Source organism: Corythoichthys intestinalis, chromosome 13 (genome assembly GCF_030265065.1).
Source record: "Corythoichthys intestinalis isolate RoL2023-P3 chromosome 13, ASM3026506v1, whole genome shotgun sequence".
Taxonomy (NCBI): domain Eukaryota; kingdom Metazoa; phylum Chordata; class Actinopteri; order Syngnathiformes; family Syngnathidae; genus Corythoichthys; species Corythoichthys intestinalis.
In genome coordinates, this window is record NC_080407.1 from 9,356,661 (window position 1) to 9,371,998 (window position 15,338).

The following is a 15,338-nucleotide window of genomic DNA, read 5'->3' on the forward strand; positions in this document are numbered from 1 at the left end:
ATAAGCGCGCATGCGGCGTTGTAGCGTTTCACTAGGAAGTAGTGTAGTATTGTAACCTGGTCTGCAGCTGGATCACACAAAGGGGATGCCTTGCTTCTCGGATGCGGCCACTGATGGCGACTGGAAGCTGGTGAATAAGCAGAAAACAGAGGGAGTGGACGCGGATGCGGATAATAGGACATGCCTCACATTCAGCGTCAGATGGCTGAAGATGAGAATGAGGACACTTTGTGGATATTTATTGCTTGTTTTGAAACAGTTTTGGGTGTCGCTGTGGATTTCTAGCGCGCTCTTTCTCCCTCCCGTGGGTGCATAGATCCCATCATCCTACGCAGAGAGGGGCGATGGCCGCCGGGGGAGCTGCGGGAGGATGCGGGGATACAGTGGAGGAGTACCAGGCTGAGGTGGAGCGTCTGACCAGGGAGTTGGCGGAAGCCAACCGCGAGAAAATCCGTGCGGCGGAGTGCGGGCTCGCGGTTCTAGAGGAGAACCAGAGCTTGAAGCAGCAGTATGCAGAGCTGGAGGCCGAGCAGGAGGCGCTCAGGCTGGAGTTGGAGCAGCTGCAGGAGGTGGGCTCAACAGGGGTATGGCTTTGTTACTTTGACCCCCCCAAAAAAGTGTTTTGCAGCATTTTACAGAGCATGATGGTGAAGTTTGACTTGTTGAAAATATTTTGGAGCAATTTAGTAAAGGAAGAATCCAGTGACACTTTCAGGGGTGACAAACCTTTAAACCTTTCAAATTTGAAACATTACAATTTCCAGTAGAAAACTAGCTATAACTCTCAATGATCCCAGGTTACCGGCCCTTTCTTGTGACATCATTAACATATATAGAAATCATCAGTATAAAGTTAAAAATGAATGGAAAAAAATGTGTGCACTCGCGAAAAAAAATTGTGCTTGCAAAAATATTTTTGGTGGGTGTGTGAAAATATTTTGATTCTCGCAAAATTATTAGGGCTGTCAAACGATTAAAATTTTTAATCGAGTTAATTACTGCTTAGAAATTAATTCATCGTAATTAATCACAATTAATCGCAATTCAAACCATCTATATAATATGCAATATTTTTCTGTAAATTATTGTTGGAATGGAAAGATAAGACACAAGACGGATATATACTTCAACATATGGTACATAAGGACTGTATTTGTTTATTATAACAATAAATCAACAAGATGGCATTAACATTATTAACATTCTGTTAAAGCGATCCATGGATAGAGGGACTTGTAGTTCTTAAAAGAAAAATGTTAGTACAAGTTATAGAAATGTTATATTAAAACCCCTCTTAATGTTTTCGTTTTAATAAAATTTGTAAAATTTTCAATCAAAAAATAAACTAGTAGCCCGCCATTGTTGATGTCAACAATTACTTACACAATGCTCATGGGTGCTGAAGCCTATAAAATCATTCGCACCCAAGCGCCAGCAGAGGGCGGCAAAACTCCATAAAACACAACAAGTGAGCGTTTCACTGTACTGTCATTTAAATCTGTCTGAGCGGGGCATCTGCGTTAATTGCGTCAAATATTTTAACGTGATAATTTAAAAAATTAATTAACGCCCATTAACACGATAATTTTGACAGCCCTAATAATTATATACATTTTTTTTTGCCACCAGTGCACAGAATGTTTTTGCTCTCATGTTTTTAACGTTTTTATTGTTGCACTAAAAAAAAAAAAAAAGAAAAGAAAAATCACACAATTTTTGCATGCACAAAAAGAATTTTTCCAATACCGAGTTTCATACTTTGAGCAACCTTCTTTTACATTTATGCTAGGTTTTGTCTGTCCCTTTAAGAAAATGCCTAATGACATACTTTGGTTTATTGTCTTATATTCAATATTACGTAAATTATCTGGGGGTGGGGGGCATGGCCCTGTCCATCCCCCCCTGGGGGCACCATTGGAAAAAGGCTATAATTTATATTTTCATAAAAAGAAACAAACACACACAAAGCAAATCAAGTAATTATTTTGATAATTAATCATTTAAAATATGAAACATTTAGAGCAAAAACCTTTCAAGAAATCTGAGAATGAAGTGGCGGTCTGAGGGTAGGAGGAGAGAGAGGGAGAAATCCGATACTGGGACTGCAGCAATAACAAAGAAGCATTGTGTAAAATATAATTGGATTATAATTTAATAGTGATGAGCAATAGCATTAACCAAATTACTTGATTATTCAAGCAAACAATGAAAAACAAAATAGACAAGCGAACATGTAGCATTAGTTCCACTGGTATGGTTCTTTCAGCAACAGCTGGTGGGGCAACATGTTCAGACAGACAATACAACAATACTCTCAGGCAAATACTCACCATCTCGTGTCAAAACAAGTTTTGATGGATAACACACGGAACATTTATATGCCTAGAAAGCTAAATTGAGCCATCTACAGCATGCCCTCCATAATTATTGGCACCCCTGAAAAAGATGTGTTTTTTAGCTTCTAATATATATATATTTTTAATTCAAATAATATGGGACCTTAATGGGAAAAAAGAGAAAAATCCAACCTTCAATACAAGTGCATTCATTCAGTAGGGAAAAAATCCCACATAAAGAAAAAAAAAATTGACATCAAATAATGTGTGTCACAATTATTAGCACCCCTGGTGTTAACACTTTGTACAACCCCCTTTTGCCAACAAAACAAGGTTTGGGGACTGAGATGGCCATGGGAGGAGCTTGATTTTGTGTCTGGTGAACCATTTCTATCTCACACAAAAATACCAACAATCCCATGCTTCAACTGGGACCGTGTGCTTTGGTCAGATGAGACCAAGATTGAGCTTTTTGGCAACAAACACTCTAAGTGTGTCTGGCGTGCCACGAAAGATGCGCATGCTGAAAAGCACCTCATACCCACTGTGAAGTATGGGGTGGGTCAGTGATGCTGTGGGGCTGTTTCGCTTCCAAAGGCCCTGGGAACCTTGTTAGGGTGCATGGCATCATGAATGCTTTGAAATACCAGGACATTTTAAATCAAAATCTGTTGCCCTCTGCCCGAAAGCTGAAGATGGGTCGTCACTGGGTCTTTCAGCAAGACAATGACCCTAAACATATGGCCAAATCTACACAGAAATGGTTCATCAGACACAAAATCAAGCAGGAGAAGAATAGGTGCTGTTTGGTTGGCAAAAGGGGGTTGTACAAAGTATTAACACCAGGGGTGCTAATAATTGTGACACACATTATTTGATGTCAAATAATTCTTTCTTTATGTCGGATTTTTTCCCCACTGAATGAATGCACTTGTATAGAAGGTTGTATTTTTCTCTTTTTTCCCATTAAGGTTTCATATTATTTGAATTAAAAAAATATATATTAGAAACTAAAAAACACTTCTTTTTCATCGGTGCCAATAATTATGGAGGGCACTGTATTTTCAGCAACAATCAAGTATTGATGTACCTTGTGCACTAGCAGCCATATAGATAGCTAGCTAGCAAGCTCTATTAATCTATATATCTTAAGTAACAATCAAGTACTGATGCACCGCGTGCTGAGCACTAGCATTTATATAGTGTATCTATTTTCAGTGACAATCAAGTATTGACAGACCACACACTGAGTACTAGCGTCTCTATAGATAGCTTATCTATTTTCAGCGACAATTAAGTTTTGACAGACTGCACGCTAAGCACTAGCATCTATATTTTTTTTAGCTAATATATTCTTTTTCAGTGACAATCAATTACTAACACGCTGAGAAGTAGCATCTATATAGCTAGCTAATCTCTTCATTTTCAGTAACAGTTAAGTATGAACAGACCATGCTCTGAGCACTACATTTATATAGCTAGCTAATCTATTAATTTTCAGTGACAATTAAGTATTAACAGACCGCGCACTGAGTACTAGCATCTATACTGCTTGCTAATCTATTCCTTTTCAGTGACAATCAAGTATTAACAGACCGTGTGCTCAACACTAGCATCTATATCGCAAGCTAATCTATTTTAAATCACAATTAATTATTGACAGACTGCACGCTGATCACTAGCGTCTATGTCGCTAGGTAATCTATTTATTTTCAGTGACATGTATTGAGAGACTATGCGCAGAGTACTAGCTACAGTAGCTATATTGCACTTTTTATTTCCACTATCAAATTTTGACACGTCAATCAAGTTTTGACAGAATGTGCGCTCAGCACTAGCACCTATATAGCTAGCTAGCAATATCCATTTATTCTAAAATATAATCAAGTATTGAAAAACTGCATACTTAGCATTAGCATCTTCATAGCTTGCTAAATTGCAATTTGATAGACCGCATACTGACCACTTGGACCTTTACAACTAGCTAGCTAGCTATTTTCAGGTATCCTATGAAATGAATCATTCAACTTATGAACTATTCAGTCCATAGAACTCCAAAACGATCATCATTTTTGTATTTTTCATAACTGTCACAGTTTCAAATGGCTTTTTTAACCATCACAAACCATTAGATACTGTATAATACTATTCAATACTCTTAAGATAACACAACTGTGTAGGCAACAAACTTTGGACCGGTGTGTTGAATAAGGATTTAGCGCATAATCGATAAAAGTATAAATCAGCACTGTAATGTAATGAGTGTTTTTTTCCAGATCTTTAACCTCAGTCTTGTCCAAATGGCTCTTGAAGGTGTTGTGTTTGAAAAGCTCTGGAAGTGAATTTGTTGATGTATTTATAGTGAGCGAGTTCATAAAAAATGGAGCGGGCAAGAGTGGAAGTACTAAAAACAGCTGTGATGTCACTGTCAACGCTATGTTGTCATTGGATACTGTCGGTCACATTTCTACTGAGGTTTTTAGAGTGATACAAAAATATCTCTGGCTTTGTGTTAATTTTTTTAAGCTGTAGTTTCCTGGTGTATAACAGAGCCACAGACCAGAGGTACTTAAGAGCAGACTGTCTGTGGAAGCGCTGTTATGAATTATTCATCACAATGAGGTCATAATAATTTCATCAAGAAGCTGGAACATTCATCGTTTATACAATTCAGTTTGAGATTTAAGATGAGATGTATCTGAGTTTATATGTTTTTTTTGTTTTTTTTTTATTATTAGTGTCATGTCGTGCATGAATGTACGTATTTTGTCAATAATTTGACCATAGCATCATTGTATTTATGACTTCTGTCAATTATGGCTGCTATTATGAATGGACTGTATTTTCTGGACTATAACAACACTTTTTTCATAGTTTGGCTGGTGCGACTTAGAGTCAGAAAAATACGGTAATTGACAATCATATGAATTGACAACTATTTTGATAGTCGTTTGGAGACTAAAAATGATTCCGATTGTCTTTTTTTTTTTTAGCATCTTAATAGCTAAGCTTCTCGTATATATTTTTATGTATTTATTTTAATAATTTTAATTATTAATTATTTTTAAGTAAAATGTGTGAAAATTTGAATGAGACGTAATTGCATTCTCTTTATTGTTTCACCTTTTTATTTTTAAAAAGGAGACAGTAAATATATTCCTTTATTTTACATTTAAAGTTTTTCATAAAAAACAGTTTTAATTATTTTTATATTTTGGTTAAAAACTACGTATTTCTATTTTTTTCATTTTTATTTTCTATTTATTTACTTTATTTTTAAATGAAAAAAGAATTCAAAACAAAAAACCTAATGACAGTTTGTTTTTTGATTGAAAGAAAAATATTTATTTCGTTAGTTCTCATTTTTATTTTCTATTTTTCTAATAAAAAAAAAACGGTAAATATTTTTTCAAAATATAAATCAGATGTTTTTTATTTAATTAAAAAATGGAATAAATAATGAAAAAAAACTGTTTAAATTTATTTAGTTGTCATTTTCATTTTCTTCATAGTTTTTCACAAAAAAAACTTGATTACCATTTTTTATTTAACCCAAAAAATATAAATAAAAGTAAAAAATATTTTTATTTTTTTAGTTATTCATTTTTTAATTTCCTTTACGTTTGTTTGAATTTTACAAAAATATATATTTTTAAAATCAATATACTTGAGAATGAAAAACATTTGTATTCATTTAATTTGAATTTTCTAATTTATTTCTAAATAAAAAAAAACTACAAATTTTAAATATAGTTTTTTTGCATCAATTGAAAAAAGGAAAAACTGTACCTATTATCTTTTTCTTTTTTTTTAATATTTAAAAATATATATATTTATTTTAAATTGAACTAATGGAGCACTCTGAGAGACCCGACCTCCGCCTATGCAGTCAAATTCACAAAAGTCTGAGACCCCATGACCCCAAATTTAATCACCTCTTCCATGTCACATTAAAAACGTGCTAATAATAACCAAATAATCCCTTTAATCAATCTGGAGTTATTACGAAATTCCTTTTCTGAACTCGTGACCTTTGCCCTCATCACCCAAAAATCTAATCCAAAAAATCTAGTCTACGATAATGCAAGTACACATACGGTAATCTGCATCAATTATGTCTCAAAAATGTCCTATTTTTACAGAATTTAAAGTACCAAATCCATTTTAGTCCCAGAGGATTGCAATATGACTTGCACTGCAGTTTTCCTCGGTCAAACCGAACATCACGTTGCCTATTTGCAGCGCTGTTGAGAACAATAGCGCTGTGACAGGATGAGGACAGCAAAACAAAAGACCTATGCCAAGGGACTAGAACGAAGTATTTTTAAATCTGATTATCAGTCATCCTTTTAACCATTCCCCGCCTCCATTTATTTTCCATTACTCCAGTTTAATCTCCCCCTTAGCACCGCTGCACTTTTATTTCTCTTTTAATACCTTATATTCCCCAGAATGCCTTGCGTTGGGCTTTCTTTACCCACTAAATTAATTATCATTTTAGCAACTCAAAATGATTCTCAGTCGTTTGTGTGGTCCCCACGTGCTTTTACAACTGGGTGTGTCCTGGGGGATCGCATCCGTATCATTTTTGAGGTGACTTTGATGTCCCTCCTCGATGGGGTGAACATTTTTATTTCTATCAAATTATGTGGCATAATTTTGTTACTAATACATCACCTACTTATTATCAGGGGAGATAGTCAAGATAATTTCCCCCTGTTTAGATCTGATGTGTTTTCCAAGTGTTCCTCTAATTTCTTTGGAGCATTGTACAATTTGTAATCTGTTGCTCCGTTTAGGCTTTTGGCCAGGCTTACTCCACCCAGCGTAAGGTGGCCGAGGATGGCGAGACCAACGAGGAGACGCTTCTGGAGGAGTCTGCCACCAAGGAAGCCTACTACATGAGCCGTCTCCTGGAGCTCCAGGCCGAGGTCAAATGCTGCCAGGCAACTGCGGCCAATGCAAAGGCTGACAATGATCACCTGACCTGCCTGCTGCAGCAGCTGCGGGAGGTACTTCTTGTTAATTACAGGCCATTTCCAGGCACTTCTTGTTGATTTTGGATCACTTTCCAATGATTTTTGGGCATTCCACGGTCACTTCCTATACATTTTGAGATCTGAATAAGGCCACTGAAAACGTACATGAACGTTTTTGTCAATATTTGTTCTAGGGATGTCCCGATCCAGGTTTTCGCACTTCCGATCCAATACCGATAATGTTTTGCACTTCAGATCCGATACTGGCCGATACCGACCTATCTGAGCATGTGTTAAAGTTTAAAGTCATTTAGCCTCCTTAGTTAGTTGTCAGACTCATGTTGAAAAAGGTTTTAGTACCCTTGATAACAACTAGCCAGCTGAATTAGGTGAGTTTGAATAACACACAACGGTTGGTAACAAGAAACTGACCTGTTAATTCAGTGACAAACACAAAACATTATAAATAACAAACAGAAATGGCATTGTCAGTCAGTAAAACGTGCAAATGATATTGTAAACGGTCTTAAAAAAGCAAAACACACCAACAACCTCAGTGGAAAATCCCCCAAATCCCCCAAGCTCTTAGATGCTTTTAATATTTCGTGCATTAGTTACAAAAATTGTATAAAAAGCCTCTTAGGTTTAAATAAACGACTATTTCAGTATCAAGTTAACATTTTAAAACAGTAAATAAAATACTCAAGTCCCCATTCTGTATCAGCAGCTTTAAACTACATTCAATTCATTTAATTTTGCGAATCAACTGTTAAAGTTGTTAAAATTGCTCCCGTTATTCCATAATTTCCCTTCTGTCTACTTTCGACATGTGAAAGTTTTAAAACTGTTTTGAAGATAGATTCAAGTCAAGATTTTGCCGATTTAGGAGTATTTTAGATAAAAACTTAATTAGGTTCGCTTGGAAGGTTCACAACAGCCTACTAGGGAAGTCTTCTGCTTTAAGATGGCGGCTGTTTACTAACGCATCTGGTTTTCAATACTTCAATGTTGCTAACGCAGTCGAGTCTGTCGTGTAGCATCTGGTTCTATATACATATGATATCTATTATCTCCAGTAAAACGACGTTGACGTAGTTTGTTGCGGCTGTCAGCAGAAATCAGGTATTCTTGTGTTTTTTATCCAGCGGCATGAGTTGAGCTAAAGCCGTGAGTTGAGCATTGGCATTACCCGGGTCTAAGACAAGTTATGTTTACTTTCGGGACGCAATGTGGTCAGTTTCTCATTGCGTCCCGAAGACCGCGCTGTGTATTAGTTCCGCTTTACTTGACATATTTCAATAATCGGAATTTGGATGTTTGTGAATCGTTCTCGAATCTTCAGCGGCCGAATCGCGTGTTGGATGGTGCGTCTTCACTCACGTGAGATAATGGCTCGTCATCCAGAATGAATTGTTCGGCAATAACTCTTGTTATTCCCTGGGCTTTGGGACTGTCGAGTGCCAGTTTGTCACGCATAGCAAAAGTTTCTGCCAGTGTTAGTTGTGTAGGACCTTTGTTTTTGTCTTCGGTTTTCTTAACATACTCCTCATATTGTTTGTGGTGGTATTTCGCTAAATGCTTGATTAGGTTGGTTGCATTAAAACTTCTTACAGCTTTACCACGACGCTTGACTTTATTGTGGCATATGTTGCTCTTTGCCTCGTCTTTGTCGTCCTTTAAGGTGAAATGATCCCACACAGCTGACATTTTTACCGATAAAGTCTCTCGGTAAATTGGGAGACGGTAATGTAAATGTAGTGTGTTGAAGGTGTGCCGTAAAATGCGGACTGGATTTTAGGGAAACCAAAGCAAAACTGGAATGGATTATGTAAATCGGTGTGCTGGAAAACGCGGACCGGACTTTTTTTTTTAAAAAAAACTGGATCGGAAGTCTGGATCGGAATTTAAAAAAAAATAATGACCAGCAAATACTTTTTTTTTTGTAGGTCCGAGTTGAAATTTTTTTTTGTGGGAGATGTACTATTGGAAATCAATGGGTTTTAAGTAAAATTTTGGCAGAATTGACAGTCATTGCCAAAAAATGGCTTTGATTTTGGGACCTTTTTGATATGCGAATTAGGTGACCGGAACAAAAACCATATCTTTCTTCTCCGCAGAGTAATGAGATGCTGGAGCTTCAGCGTAGCCGCATGCGAGAGGAAGTTAGGGAGTACAAGTTTCGAGAATCAAGGCTAATTCAAGACTACACAGAGCTGGAAGAGGAGAACATTTCACTGCAGAAACTGGTTTCAACCCTCAAACAGAATCAGGTAAGGATTCTTTAAGACATCTCAGTCCAATTGAAAATGTGTCGAAGTTGATGGTCCATGACATGTGTCCGATCCAGGTGGAATACGAAGGCTTAAAACATGAAATTAAAGTATTAGAAGAGGAAACGGACAATCTGGACAGTCAGTTGCAAGATGCGCTACGTTTGAAGGACATCTCTGACTCCCATCTGGAGGAGGCTCTGGAGTCTCTGAAGAGTGAGCGTGAGCAAAAGAACCACTTGCGCAGAGAGCTGGTTCACCATCTGAGCATGTGTGATGTTGCGTACACTGGAAGTGCGCACCTGACGTTCACGTCTGCCCCACCTAGCGGCACGGCTACTCCAACAACTTTGCTCTCGCCAACCTCAGAAGAGCCAACAAGGTACTGCGGTGGAATATGTTTAGGGTAATTTTGTAGTCCGACGACTCCAGGGAAGTTTTATCACTGGTCCATTTTTTGCTAATGGTTCTCAGTATGGTTTGGTGAAGTCGAAAAGGTATCGGGGGCCAAAAAAAGCTACTAGAACCAGTAAAAACATTAATGCAAAGGTTCTTAACCTAGCTAAAGGTACTGAACTTCACGAGTTTCACATGTGCATTTACTGAACACTTCGGAATTAGATTTTAAGAAATCTGTATTCAAAATAAAAACTGATATATAAGCTAGCAAGCTAATAGCTAAGCTAATTCCTGTTCGAATTTCTTCAGATTTTGAAAACATGATTTTCAACAGGCCAAAATTCGAGTCCACACTGGCCCTAGGTCTTTTGTACTTCATCATACAGTGCAAGTCAACCTTCAACTTAGCAAACCAGTTTCTCCAATCATATAGCGGACTAGCAGTTGAAACAAAAAGGAATCAAGCCTGTACATTGAGCAAACAATTCCAAAAACACCACTTGCCCCAGATTTAGGCAGCGTTAACCTTCGCCGAACCACTTAAACTTACCTTAAGAATGAATGCACGAGTAATTTCACAAAATGTTACTTGTTTTTCACTCTGAACCACTAGATGTAATGGCCATGTGCAAGGCGTAACACGATTAAAAGCAGCTTCTGGATCGGTGACCGGTGCTAATGGAGAATGCCGAGGTACGAATCGGAAAACAGAAGGTGTGGCGACTTCGGACCTGTTCAGCGAGATGAACCTGACTGAGGTCCAGAAGCTTAAGCAACAACTTTTGACTGTGAGTTCCATCAACAAGTTAGCTTATCTTAGCTTAGGATGAAATGATGCTGCATCACTTCTGCTTCCTTCAGGTGGAGCGGGAGAAAATAGCACTGATAACCAGTTTGCAAGAATCCCAGACTAAGCTCCAACACACTCAGGGGGCTCTGTCGGAACAACACGAGAAGACCCTGCGCCTTAGCCAGAAGGTCACCGCTCTTCGCCGCGAGCAGCAGGGAGCCCAAAGTTTGGACTCTTTACTCAACCCTGAGGACCATAAAGGACGTAATCTAGCTCAGGAGGACGAAGATGAAGAGGACAAGCATGGCACAGTGGACAAAAGTCCTATCTTTCCATTGCTGCGGGACAGGATGGCTCAGAGTGGGGAAGTAGAACAGGAAAAGCCAAGAGGAAAAGCACTGCAACAGAGACTTGAGAAGAAGGTAACCTCACTGGAAAAGAGCTGGCAGGAGGGAAAAGAGAAGGTAAGATTATTGTTTATCTACCGTTTTTTCAATTGCAGTTTTGAAAGAAGCGCCAAGGATTGGTGTCCAGTCCTGGTTCTCAGTCGAAACTGGCACAAAACATTGAAAAATATTTGCAAGCACAAATTATTTTTACACTGGAGTTTAACCGATGCCAATAGTACATATTTGACGAAGTCGTACTGGGTAGCTCACAATACGATACGCAATACAAGGCTTGCGATAACGACGATCCCACGATATGGCGATACAACAATTATGGCTACATGGGTCATAAAATCAACCTACAAGTAAAAAACAGAAAAACAAGCTATTTCCATCCTCCTTTTGAAGTGGGAGGGTGGCCGTCAGTGGCAGACAATACCAGGCAATGAGGTCATTTTAATATTGTATTTTATTCAGTGCCATTGATGGCGCTAGACATCCAATCTAATGAATGAATTGGATGTCTACCGCTGTCAATGGCACCGAGTGAGCTAATGTAGACACTATTCTAAGTGAAGACTTTGGTGCAACCTGTTTGTTCATTTTTGTTTTAAACAGTGACACTTTTTTAAAACGATATATCGTTGATATATATTCTGATATATTCTTATTCAGAGCATTTCGATAACCTTTTGGGGTACAAACTATTGTCATATATGACCTTTTGATATATTGTCACACCCCAAGTTGTCATTTTGCAGTAAGACTCCTCCTTCAAGTAAACACCTAGTGTTATAGCCGTACATTAGTAACCGCTTATCCCCACAAGGGGATGCTGCTGGACACTATTTTATGAGGTGTATGTTTTGTCATCTGTTTCTATTTGGAAGTTCAGTCCTTGTTGGGTTGCCTCGATCGTTTTTTTTCTCTTGTGCTTTGTCTTTTGGTATTTTTTTTTTTAAGAGTGTTTTTGCTCCCTATTGTTCTGACAACCAACTGAGATTTTTTTCCCCCCAGGTGTCTGCTTTGGAAGCGGAGTTGCAGGCAACTCAGCTGGCAGCCGGTGAGAGTCAGGGGGCTTTGAATGCTGCTCAGGATGAACTGGTGATGCTTAGTGAGGAGCTCGCCCAGCTCTACCATCATGTTTGTCTGTGCAACAACGATACGCCCGACCGCGTCATGCTGGACTACTACAGGTCTTACGAAAGTTTTCTTTCCCAAAAATTCAGGAGATCCTGAACATATTATTTTCCCTTCTAGACATGGCAGGGGACTCAAGGGTCTTTGTGCCAGTCTCAAAGCCATGTCTTCCGACAATAGTAAAGTTCTCCTCACGCCACGCCTTGCCAGAAGACTGGCCAATTCAACAACCTCAACTTCCGGGGAGTCGCGGAGCCCCTCGGAGTCTCCGTCCAAAGAACCGAGAAGAGACGGTAAGGAGGCGGGCAAGGAGCTCATGAAGGGTCAGGCGGAGCAAAGCCTACCTCCCTGCAGTCCTCCGACCCGCTCCCCCAGCATCAGTGCCTCATCATCGTCCTCATCGTCCTCGTCACCCGCCCTGGAGCCAGCTGGGGAGCTACGCAGAGAGCCTATGAACATCTACAACCTTAACGCCATCATCAGAGACCAGGTATGAGCATTTTGTACTTCTCTTACACATCCTAAATTAATCTAGCGAACAACATAAATCTTCACTTAATTCTGCAGGTGAAACATCTACAGAGGGCTGTTGACAAGGCTCTTCAGCTTTCCAGGCAAAGAGCTGAAGCCAGAGAACTGGCTCCTTTGCTTGATAAGGACAAGGAAAGCTGCTTGGAGGAGATCTTGAAACTGAAATCTCTGCTCAGCACCAAGAGAGAGCAGATAGCCACTCTCCGACTGGTGCTTAAAGCTAACAAACAGGTGAGATTGTGTAAATTGTATATCCTGTTTGATTAGCACCTTTATTCTGACTGTTTTTAAAGTAGAGTTGCATCAGAGTTCTGCAGTTCTTTTTACACAACTTGCTACTCCCTAGCAAGAACTTAACGTCTGCATGTATTCTTCTAGACAGCAGAGGTAGCTCTTACCAACTTGAAAAGCAAGTATGAGGCAGAGAAATCCATGGTGACTGACACAATGACTAAGCTAAGGAACGAGCTGAAGGCCTTGAAAGAAGATGCGGCGACGTTCTCCTCTGTTCGAGCAATGTTCGCCACCAGGTCCGCGTCATCTCTGATTTTTTTTTAGAATTTAGTAGCTCGGAAAGAAATGATTTTCAATTATCATTACTAGATTGTTTGCAGCGACAATAGTCCTAAATGATCGGGAATTTGCTACCAAAATATACTGACCGGAACAATACGAATTGCCTTCATCTCATTGGTCTTTTCCTCAGGTGTGATGAGTATGTCACCCAATTGGATGAGATGCAAAGGCAGCTGGCGGCAGCTGAGGATGAAAAGAAGACATTGAACTCCCTTCTGCGAATGGCTATTCAACAAAAACTGGCCCTTACCCAACGCCTTGAGGACTTAGCATTTGATCAAGAACAAACGCACCGAAACCGCGGGAGCAGATTTACACGCAGGAAGACCGGCACATCCAAAGTAAACCTCACGACCTCAGCGTCAACGTCAGACCTGGTGCAAGACTCTGGTCCAGTTTTGGTCCCTAGTAGTTCCTCCCCTTCTTGCCTTAGTAGTCCAACAAAACAGTCATCATCCTCTTGCAATCCAACATCACCAGCGATTGCCTCTCCACCTGAACCTCCGGTGGTGGAAAACCCTCCATCTCTAGATGTCTCAGCCACGTCATCAACCCCTCCAAGGTTGGCTCAGTCCCGGTGGACCCTCGGAATGCGGACGTTTGTCGTCGACTCTCATAGTTTCAGAATTACTTCCCCATTTTCCCGTAGCTCACCTCCTTCAAGACAGAGCACCCCGGATACGCCAAGTGCTGCTATGACAGCAACCAGACCTAACCAAACTGGCACAACCCCTTCCTATCGTTCCCCTTTTCTGGGATTAAAGAGCTCCTCGTGGAGTCCTTCACCCCGAACTCGTCCTTTGTCCAGGTTGACAGGGACTTCAGTCCATCACATACCACCTTCGTCCTCCCACAGTTATTCCCCGACATACTACAGTCACTCTAGCCACTACACTCCTCTCTACCCCAGGTACTACAGTTCCTATCGACCCCGACACTGACTGTAAATTTCAGTTTCTCCTTCTTGTGCCTACCCCTTGGCCAACAGATTTCAAATATTTCGTGACATTCTCAGGGAGTCGAGACCAGGAGCACAAGTCTTCTGTTTATTCAGTCCAAGAGAGGACATTAATAGACTTTTTCATGAGTGTTTTTAGCAAGATTTGTTTAAAATTTACTGGACCTTTGACACCATATCACATAGGCTTTATATTGAGTGCACTATCCACTTTGTCTAAAATTGTCGTGAGATTCATTGTAACCAAACTTAAGGACCGCAGGACAGTAGTTTGCGGCTTCTTGATGTCTTATTGCAAGTACTAGACATGCAAGCGTAAAATATGTTAAGAATTTCACCTAAAAAGCTTCAGTTCCGTGTAAACATGATTATAAGTTAATTATTTTTTGCTGAAAATAATATATTATCGGTTCGAACATTACATGTCTTGTTTTTGTAGTGCATTCAATTAAATATATCTTGAACATGATGTGCATATTGTGGTATTCTGACCCTATTCAGATGGGAGCTCTGCAATGCGAAGTGCAATGTAATGCAAAAGCTAACAGCCCTACATTTTTTATCCAATTCGCATAAATCATACATAAAAAATAACAGGAAGGGGCATAACAGTTGGATAAAAAATTTGCCAAAAACTTACGGTTCCCCAAAACACACCAAAAACTTTCTCATTCATTTCTAATTGGATGCCACTGCCAGCCATGTACGTTGTTCCATTCATTTGTAACGGCCAAAATTTCTCCTTCATTTTCAATGGCAGAAAAACCTGTTGGTTGTGATTTTTGACTAAAAAAATTAACATTACAGCCAAATGACATTCAACTGGCGCCTATGTAAGTCGGCTCTTTAAGGACCCGCGGGAACCGTGTAATTTGTGTGACAATATTAAATACCTTAGCAATATCTTTTGGTCATTTGTTGTATTACAATTACACAGCAAACAGTACTTTAAAAACAATCCAATCCTGAA

General features: G+C 39.3%; 1 protein-coding gene across 2 annotated transcripts; it reads left to right on the forward strand.

Annotated features, from left to right (window-relative positions):
- The first annotated feature begins 26 nt into the window (after window positions 1-26).
- Window positions 27-15,100, forward strand: LOC130927782 (protein bicaudal D homolog 1-like). Of its 2 annotated transcripts, none has more exons than XM_057853794.1 (11): window positions 27-584; window positions 7,136-7,348; window positions 9,433-9,585; window positions 9,663-9,967; window positions 10,598-10,772; window positions 10,846-11,238; window positions 12,181-12,359; window positions 12,424-12,793; window positions 12,871-13,065; window positions 13,213-13,364; window positions 13,541-15,100. In XM_057853794.1, the coding sequence occupies exons 1-11, from the start codon at window positions 345-347 to the stop codon at window positions 14,349-14,351; spliced, it is 3,186 nt and encodes a 1,061-aa protein (XP_057709777.1). In that variant the 5' UTR covers window positions 27-344; the 3' UTR covers window positions 14,352-15,100. The 2 variants fall into 2 exon arrangements, with proteins under 2 accessions (XP_057709777.1, XP_057709778.1); XM_057853795.1 differs by having other exon boundaries at window positions 27-569; window positions 13,541-15,099.
- The last annotated feature ends 238 nt before the right edge of the window (window positions 15,101-15,338 follow it).

What these genes read in the sequence shown, in the direction of transcription:
- LOC130927782 (XM_057853794.1), top strand. Translation starts at nt 345, where the DNA reads ATGGCCGCCGGGGGAGCTGCGGGAGGATGCGGGGATACAGTGGAGGAG. An exon ending in TGCTGCAGCAGCTGCGGGAG is followed by an intron (nt 7,349 to 9,432) that starts GTACTTCTTGTT and finishes TCTTCTCCGCAG; the next exon opens with AGTAATGAGATGCTGGAGCT. An exon ending in CAACCCTCAAACAGAATCAG is followed by an intron (nt 9,586 to 9,662) that starts GTAAGGATTCTT and finishes TGTCCGATCCAG; the next exon opens with GTGGAATACGAAGGCTTAAA.